This window comes from Prunus persica, chromosome G1, assembly GCF_000346465.2.
Source record: "Prunus persica cultivar Lovell chromosome G1, Prunus_persica_NCBIv2, whole genome shotgun sequence".
In the NCBI taxonomy this organism is placed as follows: domain Eukaryota; kingdom Viridiplantae; phylum Streptophyta; class Magnoliopsida; order Rosales; family Rosaceae; genus Prunus; species Prunus persica.
In genome coordinates, this window is record NC_034009.1 from 3,553,950 (window position 1) to 3,565,907 (window position 11,958).

The 11,958-nt window shown below is 37.1% G+C and overlaps 2 protein-coding genes across 3 annotated transcripts; one reads left to right on the top strand and one right to left on the bottom strand.

Moving 5' to 3' along the window:
• On the top strand, window positions 240-4,069 carry LOC18789752. The gene is made up of 4 exons (XM_020555869.1): window positions 240-570; window positions 2,391-2,461; window positions 2,713-2,848; window positions 3,714-4,069. Exons 1-4 carry the CDS (start codon window positions 414-416, stop codon window positions 3,797-3,799), a joined length of 450 nt encoding a protein of 149 aa, XP_020411458.1. The 5' UTR covers window positions 240-413; the 3' UTR covers window positions 3,800-4,069.
• On the bottom strand, window positions 4,650-11,733 carry LOC18790095 (histone-lysine N-methyltransferase family member SUVH9). 2 transcript variants are annotated; one of them, XM_020554579.1, is made up of 3 exons: window positions 9,372-11,697; window positions 9,094-9,234; window positions 4,650-5,211 (listed from the first exon to the last, which is right to left on the bottom strand). In XM_020554579.1, exon 1 carries the CDS (start codon window positions 11,452-11,454, stop codon window positions 9,436-9,438), a length of 2,019 nt encoding a protein of 672 aa, XP_020410168.1. In that variant the 5' UTR covers window positions 11,455-11,697; the 3' UTR covers window positions 4,650-5,211; window positions 9,094-9,234; window positions 9,372-9,435. The 2 variants fall into 2 exon arrangements, with proteins under 2 accessions (XP_020410168.1, XP_007226972.1); XM_007226910.2 differs by lacking the exon at window positions 9,094-9,234 and having other exon boundaries at window positions 9,372-11,733.

Genomic DNA, 11,958 nt, shown 5'->3' on the forward strand with positions numbered 1-11,958 from the left:
TAGATTGGGATGACTTAATCTTTGGTTAGGACGTGTCCATTGCGTCATAAGTTGGAACTATATTAACTTGTCTACTTATAAATAATAAATTTGTCTACATTTTAATGAAATTACTTCTTAAAAAAAACATAATATTAAGAAAATTATATAAAATTCTTGATTTTGTTTACATTTTTTATTTTTTAATGGCAGTAGCACCTAACCTGTAAATTGGACCATTAAAATTTAGAGCATGTTGACTTGAGAGCAGAACTCAAGTGAAAGTGAAAGGTGTAAAAGACACGTTTGCAGTCGTAATTATGCCGGGGACGACGGGGTTGGGATCAGTCGTTCTTTGCTGCTAATTTATACCAAGCTCACTGCTACAATAGCAAAATTATTACCGAAACAACCACAAGAAGAAGAAGAAAGCAATGGAGGGACAGCAATCATGGAGGCCAATATTATCGTTCAGGAGCGCGACCATAATGATGTGTTTGCTGAACGTGATAACAGCTCTTCTATTGCTTCAGGGCTTTCTCTCCTCTGCTTCTTCTCGCTCCAAATTGTCCACCTCTCACCTCAATTCAGGTCTCTTTCTCTCTTTCTCTCGGCCTTATTTTTCGTTTGTCGTGAAGGAGCTCTGGTGTTTCTGCAAATGAAGAACAAGTTGTCACATGGTTATTCTGTATCTTTGCGAAGCATGCTGACCCATCATCTAAATTTCCTGACTTTTTAAAATTTTTTGGGGATTAGATAAATGAAGAGTTGTGGGTTTTTCTTGCCGACCCATTATTTTCTTCTTGTTGTTGATTGGATTGGAGACCCATTTCGTTTGGGGTAGGGGAATTTGGAAGGTTAATGTGGGGTTTAATGGTATTATGATCCTGTTGCACAGCTTTATGGTAGATAAGTGACTGGAACAAAAACTAGACATATGAGGATGCTGATGTTGGAAGGTTTAAGCATATGCTTTTAAATTAGGATTTTTAGGCTTAAAAGTTTTGTGATTGAGGGCTTCTATTTAATTCAAAATCAGAATTTATCATCTTTTCTAAATTAACTAGGAAGTCCTCCTTAGAATTGGGTTTTGGGATTTGAATATAGTTGATTGAACCCTTAAATGTTAACTTTATGAGGTTTTCTTCCTAGTTTGGACTTGGACCAGCTTCAATTTCAAAAGTTAAATCAATAAGTAAAATATGATATTTGCTAGCTGATATTTCAACCCCATTAATTCTGTGACTTTAGTTCCATGCACTTAATTTTCCAAACCCCAAATGGGGATTATTGAACAGCCGTGAAATTTTATTGTGGAACTGAAATTCAGAACTACATAATCTCATTCCATTTTTAAGTTTTTCTTGGAGAAGAATTAATACCCTGTTTAGATTAGTGAAACCTTGGATTTGTTTGCTATCTCTTGTTTGGTTACCCTGAGATTAACTTTTGGTTAGAGAAATTTTGTAAATTACTCAAAATATATTTCATATGATGCATTTAGCTCTCATCTATAGTATTATCTTTAGCGTCATATTCATATAGTATTATCTTTAGCTTCATAATCATGTGCTTGTCTTGGCTTCCATGGATCATAAGTTATTTAAATATACTTCAGTAGTCCCTTTCCCTAAACCTTCCAGATCCTTTCTCGTTCAACTACCTAATTCATCAAAAGCTCAACCTACGAACTTCCCCTTATCAAAAGAGGAGAGGTACCACTTGGCTAATAGGACCATATTACTTTACCATTCTATCATGCTGTGGGATTTGTCCACGTGGTTTTCACCAATCAAGTCTCGTAACTGGCTGGCAAAAGGACTCAGTAGAGCTCAGTATTCAACTCAAAATCAATTAAGCTCTCTTGGATTCATACAACTGGAAGGCAGATAAGCTTTTGGGCTCAAAATTAATATGGCCCTAGTTTAGGACTGACGTCTTACTCATTGCAGGTTTTCTTTCTAAGTTTCTCTTTGCTTCTGTGACCCTAAGTTTAGGACTGGAGGATCAGCAGAAGCTGAGAACATGTTTGGACAAGATTCATCTGACTCTAAACGCATGGGATTTACCTTGATGGTAATAATGAGTTAATTCTAATGGAAAAATGGTCCAACATGGGGATTGTTAAGACATTTCTTCAATGAGGCATTACAATGCCAGGACTGCAGTTTTCATTTAAGAAAACATGGTGATTGTTAAACTTTGATGCATTCATTATATTAAGTTAAATGTACGCAAATCATGAAACTGTGAAAGGCTTCTGTTCTTCATGTGGGATATATCATATGCTTTGTTTTGATATATTCTTGACTTTAATTGGGTTCTTTAATCTTCCCTGTATATATGCATTACTTAATGAGCATTGAACATTCAGATTGACTGGAACAGACTGTTTATACTTCCAACTGCAGCCACACTTAGGTATGTTCGAGAATCTGAAGAAATTCGTCTTGCTATGAGACCCTTGGAACTGATAAAAAGAGTAAGTATGGCATCAGTGTTATAATTCTAGTAAAAAATTCCTTCTATTGCTAGTTTAAATAAAGTGGTGAGTGCCCCATGTAAAAGCCGAACCCATCTCGTTTTAAACTGCTTGCTTCTCTGATTTGAATGTGCACTTTCCATTTTGAGTTATTTGTAACTTTTTACTTTTGGAATTTTTCAATAGTTAACGTTGTAAAAGTTCATGGTTTGGTACAATTTGATTTTCATTAAATTTTCTTCCATCTTCAGGTGAAGGAAATCCAACAAGAAGTATATGCAAAACCAGAAACAGTTAAAGAGAAAGACACAAAGCAAACCGTTGCAGGTGACCTTTCTAAAAGATTGAAAGATCTGCATTCTGTTAATGATGCTACCAGCTTCAAAGGTGAAAATCTGTCATTTTTCCTCTACATATTTGCTTCTTTTTTTTTGTCAAACAGCTGTTTTTCCCTTTTGGGATCATATAATGACTCTTCCTGCTGGAAGCTGTATTCTAGTACCGGCCTTTAGAGCATTTGTGTTTCCAGCTCATGCTTTAAATTGGATATGTGCGTTCTCTATTCCTGTGTCTGCATTATAAGCATCTCAGTCTCTCTGGGAACCCAAAACAGAAATGTTTTTGGGTGAATTATATCTTTATCAGGAGGAGGTTTATGAAATGGAACTCTCTGGTTACGGAATCCCTCATAATACTCACCTTTCCATGATGGTATTTTTTTGATGTGATATTGCATATTCCTCTCTACGTAAAAACAATTGATGATATGTGAACCGTTCTGAATCTGACCTTAGATGTGTCTATCATGTGTTTGTCTAGAAGCATGCTGCCTGCTACCTGTGCGACTGTGTCAGTTACTTGTTCTTCATGAAATCAGATAATTGCTCGCATTTTAAGTTAGATGGTAACCTTAATCTTTCAGAGAACTCATCAAACATTCTTCACTCAATTGATGCTAGAGCAGATGGATTCATCATTTCTTGTTTCTTGTGTGAATTAAGTAGCCTACAAAATGAATGTGGAGTTTCATGAAAATTTTCGTCAAATTATTTTTCCAACTTCTAGTATTAGTACATGCAAGAAAGATACATTTAGCCTTTTTATGCATTTGCTTCCCATATTTTCACTAGCTGTGACCTCTATTTGAGGTCCGGAAATAGCAAGGTTTTGAGTTCCTATTACTTGTTTAGATGCTATTTTTTTTATATTTATTATGAACTAGATTTTTAGCAATTTGCATAATGTCCTGCAGCCTTGGAAGAATGGCGTAAAAGGAAGATGGAGAGAGCAAGACTACGTGAACTAGAAAAAAATGGAACACTCGCATCTCAAGCATGAGCCATGCCCTTCACAAATTATTGCTCATATTATACCGGAATTCGGAGACCGAGTTGTCTGCAAATGTGTATATTACAACTTTGATTATATAACAAAAAAGGTTTATATATGACCACACAAAATCTTATCAAAAGAAAAATTGTACTTGGCAATCATAGCCATTCTTGTGCAGATGCAGTACTCAAAAGCTCCCTGCATAATATACGAATATGTATTATGTTCCTTGGCCTGTCTCAGTTGGAGTAATGTTAAAGTTAATGCTTTGTTTATTTGCTGTTGGGTAACTTGCTTTTCTCACCCTCTTAGTTTATCGTTTTGCTTAAATCATCGTTTTCCTTTAAGTAGGAAACAATCAGAGTTAGTTTCAGCACCTCTCTCTAGCCTGGTCGATTTGTCTAAAATCAATATTCATCAGGTCTTGGGTTTAACTCACATAGCTATTACTTTTCTATTGAAATGTAAAATTGGATTATTAATTGAAGGCTTTTTATCACAAATGGTCCTTGAGGTGTGCAAAATTATCACTTTTCGTCCTTTAGGTTTTTTTGTAACACTAATGGTCCTTAAGATTATCCTCTACACATCAAATTGGTCTCTGCCGTTTTAAGATGTTTATCTTTTATGGCATGGGGCAAACATACTTCAACTTCATAGTCAACAAGCTTTGCCGGAAAGTGCAAGATGAGAAGAGACTCCAAATGAAACGTATGTCTTGTTCATGGAAGCAGCAAGTTCCATGGTCATACAAAAGTTCTTTAAACAAATGATCCCTGAGCATGGAAGTTTTAGGCACCACAATGGCCCAGAATTTGCTCACACATGACAGTTATATTCAAGTAGAGATCATTCAGGAGTGCAGTAGTTTATCCTTGATTTTAAGTTACCTGAAACCCTTAATCATCATCATCCACTACAAATGAATTATCCAAGTTACCAAACAAATGGACTCTATTCAAACATATGTGGAAGCACTAATTATACAATTCCTGTACAAACTTTAGCCATTTGGATCATTATATATACAAGTACAGAAGATTACTACAGTTGTGCTTACAAGCTTAACAAACCTAACGGCAACTACCATCAGTTGCAGACTGCAACTTGCAGTGGAATTGCATGTATGAAGACTTAGTCCAGGAAACAGAAAAATGCCTAAAATGTCAGAGCAAATCATCACAGCAGCATTTGTGGCTCGGTCAGCGAGTTCTCAATTCCAGTTCATTTTCCCATTTCTTTTTTTTTTCTACACCTCGTGACTTCAATTTGACATGTACATGAGCCAAGTCAATGCTTTTGGATAATCTGATAGCAAAATTTACATTTTCAGCATCTACTTTCGAGGAAAAATTCATGGACCACAGAATTCAGAAGCCATCTAAGAAAACTACAGAGCTATGTAGTCCGAATGCCATCTGCAAAATAAGATAACAAAATTTGTGAGCTAGAATGATTAGAATGATTATTGGTTATCTAATATTATAAATGCAATTGCAACAATAACCAAACATATCCAATCATAGTCTGATAACCAGAGTTTCACAATCTTTTTCCATGTGCACACCTACATACAATGAAACAGAAAATAATATTGACCAGATGACCTACTAATGGCTTCAGATCACAACAGTGAAAGGCTGAGTAAGCTTTCAAGTCTGCACTATGAATCATATACAGAAATCTAATGAACTGAATTACGATTATAAAGAACAGGGAACTAATAACTGGATGATAGAATATTTAGTGCATCATACTTTTGGCCAGTGAGAATTGCCTTTCCATTTGCAAACTTTTGGTCGAAATTATATAAAGCAAATAATATACAATTGCAGATATAAACAATAGAGAAGGCTCATCATACTCCCCTTGGGGAAGCAAGCTGCTTCCTTTATTCAATTAACTTTAAAACTTCCCTTTTCTAAATGCAAATATTTTCATGACTCGCTCGCTTTAGCTACAGTTAATGAACCAACTTAAAATTTTAATAGAAATATACACCTGGAACAAGCTATGTGCAATCACGTGTGGCGTGTGCGTTTTCACATGTGCAGGCAAGTGTATGAAACAGGTTTGTGGTAATACAGCCTGGCAGAGCTTGAATACATTGGGCACTTACTGCAAAGTGGCCAACTGAATGTTATCTTAAAATGCATTTTGAATCTTCACTTGCAGAAGTAAACGAATTTCTAGTTTTACAAACCTAAAAAATGAATTGGTTTTAAAGAAAACAAAGGAAAGAAATACACCTCTAATAAAAAACATGAATTTCAATTTGAAACTAAATTATTGCTTATTCTAGTCAATTTGCAATGAACTTTTACAGAATTTAATTTTACTAGTAGTGACTTTGTCACACAGAAACATGATTCCAACATGGATTCCTTATTTTCTACCATACCTGAAAGATAAAAAACAAGCCTTTAAAAAATGGTTTGAATATTTTGGTTAAGCAATTAAGATGACAAGATGTTGTCTGAAGCTATAGAGTCAGTGCAGAGAACAAATGTATTTTTTATCTAGTTGATATGATAAGGGCAAGAAATAGAGAACAAATGTGTTTTCACTTTCATGTACAGAGAACCTACCAAGAATTTCAATGAGGAAAGAATTATATGTTCAACTAGTATATGATGAAAGAAAACCTACCAATTTTGTCTCTGCAAAATATTACACAAATCAGAAATTGTTAGTCATTTGATTATCATAGTCATCATTTCAATCTTATCGGAAACATTGTGCTCGTTAACTTATTTGATCATACTTTGATGACTAAAATGGTTCCCTATTTGCCAAACTTTTTCCAAGGATGATCCATTGAACAAATATTGTAAGAAATGGACGGTTTGAATCATTAAACATTAATTGCAGGGTCACCCAAACAGAGGAAGTCCACACGTTTCTTAAAATGTGGACACCTTTTTAAAGAAGTTCCTTTTATATACAAACACATACATTAAATTAGCATATAGCATTCATGAAAGAAACTGAATACTAATTGGTCCATTCGTAGCTGCCAAAAATATTTGCCAAAGATTCTCACAAGTTATTTTTTGGGCGTATCCTTTCCCAAATCAACATACACGATAGTAGGTTGACATTTAGTTGTAGCCCTAGCATTTATTTGTACAATTTAAGTAAATTACCTCCAAACACCCCATACACACAACAACTATGCTGTATACCATAGGTATAAAACAGGTCCTGCAAAAAAACTCTGCGTATTTGCCTTGCAGTTTTTTCTTTAAAACACAAGAACTAGTTCCATAGGTAAAACTTACTTTGTTATCTACTCATAATCTAATGCTTCTAATACTTCTAATCTATTTACTTTGCTGATTAATGAATGCGTCAGTTGAAATGAAATCAGGGTAGTACTTTATGTCTTTACATTACTTTCCCATCAATCAATTCCAGGAATTTTTCCTAGGGAAAAAATATAAAATTGGGGTGTCTCATGTTTACTGAAGTAACTCAAATTATTGCCCTTTATTATAGTCAACCACACTCCATAGCTAGATCACTACATTTTCGCTTCATTTGACTTTCACGTATCTATTCCACACAAATCTCTTTAACGTTCCCTGTACTAAAGTCCCCTTCAAGAAATACTAGAAACACTAAACAAATCAAATACTGTCTTTCTCCTAGTCGCTGGATAATAGATTAAAAGCATGTGCGACAAGGCTAGACATTAGGCCTCACTTTGGGCTTCAGTTTCATCTGCATTTAGAGACTACCCGTTCTTTCTCCTTTTAAGGGATTGGGAACTGCAGTGTCTTATTTTGGTTGAAGTTTGGTAGGACCCATTATCTTTGTTGGGTTGGGCGGGTTGGCGGTTATTGTGCTATAAGTTTCTCTTTATGGTAAGTAAAAGGTCATATATTTTGTGGACTTTGATTGTACTTCCCTTTCATCAATAGTAAGTATTAATTTTTCTATACATTTTGTTTAAAATAAAATAAAATAAAGAGATCACAATTATGTAGTTGTAGCTTTTGCCAACAAAAGCATCGTCTTTAAAGGTTACTCCTATAACTGCTTCAAATAACAACTATTCCTATAACTGGCATATCTCAAATACAAACACAGATTTCAGAACCCAAAGGTGCAAATATGACGCATGCTCTATATTGTTCTAGCTGCGCTCATTAGTAATATAATGGCATGCAGACTCAAAGGATGACTCCAATTACAAGCAATGGGGCATATGACTCTATGACAAAATCACTCCTGCTAGAAGCACTAAATATTTATACCCCCTAACAAGGGAAAAAAAAAATAGCATCATTTTTATTTCGTACTGAAAAAATATATATAATTTAGGGGGTTGGATTTTTGTTTTAATGTGTTTGAACATACAACAGGGAGTATCATTTTTCAGGACTGAAAAGCAAATACTTTTGTTGTAGAATGAGAAATCATGTAGGAAGTTCAAATTTAAAATTGTATAAGTGTAACCAAAAAAATTCATCGATAAGATTTTATTTATTGGGAACTGGCTACTATGCTCCACTATAAAAAAAATCTTTCAATCTTCCCCTGCTCACGTAAAGATACAACCCCAGAATAGCGAAAACTAACACAGGCCCGCCCCTGCTCAATGTTAAGAAATCATTATGTAAATTCAACAAAAGTTTCTATCTGAACTTGTTGACGTAGAGCAATATTGGAGAGAGGGTTGGGTGATGGGTTAGGATTAGGCTAGGTCAAAGGGGTCAAATCTCTTTCCATTGCAAGAGGAATTGAATTTTTATTTTTTTTTCCCTTAGGGGTCATGAACAGAAATGGAAAATTTCTGGATACTCGGTGTCATATTGCAGGAGTCAAACAAATTGTGAGGTGACAAACTATTCTAATTGCTGATTTTAAACAGCATTGATGTCCCCCTTTACTCCTTACTACTTTTATTTTCTCACTGCAGGTGACTATGATATCCTCTATATCTCATAGCATATAACTAGATTAACAACAGCAATCCAAACACCTATTTCTAATGCAACAAATTTAAAAGTACAACTCCAGACACATACAAGACACAACCATGAAACAGATAAAGAGATTGAGCAACTTTTATCCCTCAATCATTTATCTTTAGACGAACATACGATCTTAGAAAATTATAAAACTTAACAATAAAATTCCATGATTATAATTTATAGGCAGTATCATGCACCATGATAGTACCTACAATGGAAATGAATGAAACAGTCTTGATCCAAAGAGGCACAAATGGAAAAGGTGAATCCTAAGTACATAGATTAGCATGACCAGCTACTATCTGTAACAAGACAAATCACCTCCATCACAGAGAATCTTAAAGGCCCCTTCCTCCGGATATGCTTCACCATATGATTACTAGAGTACATCATTGCACAAGGAATCACACACCTAGCAGGCTATAAATTGGTGCTAAGGTGGCATTGAAGTTTGAACTAGAGCTACAGCAAATCACAAGAAAAGAGAAACTCACTGCTTAAGATTCTCAGCAATTAGAAGGGAAACAAGGCAAGCTGATCTGATGCAACACAAAACCAAAATAAATAAATACTTTGCCTGAGAAAGAATTTGGATTTACCTCAGTATCTCATATTCCGGTAACTGTCTGCATGATCCAAAAAGCATCACGCCATCAAAATTATTTAGTTACAGATAGCAAGTTTCCCCGTCCATTCATCAGCCACCCCATAGTCAAGGCTCAGCTCTCTCATGGGAGGGATGTTCTCCATTGCAAATAGCATAATATGAGGAAACATTAGATTATTGTGATCATACAGTACAAATTGCACCAGCACATTTGGAGTGGAACTGTGGCTCATGTAACAAGCAACATTTCTCATTTTCGATACATCCATTGCAAAATCCAATGGTGGGATTGAAGGATAAGATGGACGTACATAATCAGGATATATCTGAGATAAATCTCCCCACTCTGTCCATCTGTCAGAAAACCGATGTGGATAAACCAAGCTATCACCATTCATTGCAAAAATCTGAGCCATTTCTCTAGTGAGAATTACCCCTGTGTACTCACATATAAAGGCACCAGCATGTATCAAGTCCAAGGACCTAACTCCCCAACCTGTTTCCCTTGATCTAAACACTTCCAGTCTATTTCTCAACCCTTTTTGTGTGACACGATTCTGACAGTGGGGGGGGCAACGGCAGAAGGTCCCACATTCAAAAACCACAGGCTTGCCTCTTAATAGAAACCCATTCTGATCATAAGCAAACTCGCCTCCATTTTTCATAGCACAAAAGCAATTACCAGAACAACTGTCAACACAATCGCACCCAGTCCCCTGCCCGGACTGATGAAATACTTGCGTTGGAAACACAGTTGTCACAAGATAATCATAGTACAAGGGATCCTGGTCAGAATCGATGTCATTGAAAAGGAAAACTGGAACATTCTCCTTCTTATTAGAAATATCCAAACTAAGATAACCCGACTGCCTCACAGACAAGGGCCTAGTCCTAAGACTCTCGGCAAACTTAAGGACGGCGCTACCCATCTCCCCTTGCCCTTCCATTCTCAAAATCTTGTACTTATAAACACCAAAGCCAGACTTGCCCACATCAAACCAACAATCAAAAATTCTATACAAGCCATCATAGACATAAAGCTTACTTGAAACACTGCCTTGACATTTGATCCCTCTGATAACTCTCACTTCAATCCCATAATGCATGCTTCTCTCCAATGCCAAATTCCCACCTTCCAGCTTCTGATGAGCACATTGCCTATTAAACTTGTCCTGCCCTCCATGACCAGTGTAGATAATCACATCACCCGCATCCTCATCATCTTCATAGCCACCGGAAACGATAATGCTGGTTGCAATTGGCTCATGGTTCGAGCTCTGGCTCGCCGGAAGATAGTCAATCCCAGCTTGGACTTGGCCATGTAATCCAACCACACACAACTCCATCCGAAAAAAGAAGATATCGCCAACATAGACCCCAGGAATCGAACCAACAATCCTTTTGTCGCGATTGAGCCACAACCCACGATCCCTGAGCACCGAAGCGGCTCGCAAATCGCCTCGGGCTCGTCTCCCGAGCCCCGGGGCCCTCTTCTCCTCTTCCGCCACTGACAGAATGCGAATCGAATCGTATAGCATTCGTGTTTTTCGCACTACGTCTCGGAAGTAGCGCTGGTCCTCAACGTTGAGATCGGTGACCCGGACAAGCTCAGAGGACCGCTGGGGGTATTTTCTTCGCGCAACGACAACCTCTTGGAGCTGTTGTTCTTGAGAAACTGGGACAATTGCTCGCGAATCCGGGTCCAAAACGTCTACGTCACCGAAACGCTGGAGCCCTTTTGCAAAAGCTGTTCGGAAAAGCTCGGAAATCCGATGGAACTCCGAGTACACATTGTCTTGGTCTGAGGGTACGGTGGAGGATTCAGATAGAGGGGTGTGGTTGGGGTCGGAGAAAGGGGTCAATTGGGAATTAGCGAAAGAGTTGGGGGTAGGAGTGGGAACGAAGGGTTCTTGGGGTAGTTGGGGCAGTTGGGTATCGAGTGGCTCGTCGAAAGGTTCGAGCTTGGGTTCGATTTTCGGGACTTTCATGGCGATGGTGGTGGTGTTGGTTGGGGTTGAGCCTGCGGTTGATTCTGGGAGGTTATTGAGGTCTAGAATTGGGATGAGAGAGCCCATTTTTTCAAGAGAAATGAAATGGGTTTGAGTGGGAAGGCAGTGTGGTTGTGGAGGTTGAGCATGGAAGGTTGCGGTTGCGGTTGTGGTTGTGGGTGGGCTTTTGTTAGGGTTCTGCAGAGAAATTTGAAGGAGGTACTTTCATGGCGGATTTTGAAATGTTAAAATGACAAGGGCGTCAATTTTTGGCGTCCAAATTTCCCAGCAAATTAGATTAAAATTGAATGAAACTGACTTTCTTGGACAGAATTGCCCCTCTGTCCCTAAGATAGAGTATAAAATATACGTGAGCATTGGATGCTTAGGACAGCAAATATCAGTTGACGATTGATGTATTACAACACCCATTTGGGTCCCACTTTAATTTTTCATCCAGAACTATCTACACATGTTATGCTTGTGTTGTGAGGGGAGTTATCGCACTCAAAAATTACCATATATGAGTGGTTAGTTTGGGAGTGCTTCTAGAAAAGTTGAAAAAAAATTTTAATAATTAAAAGTATTTTT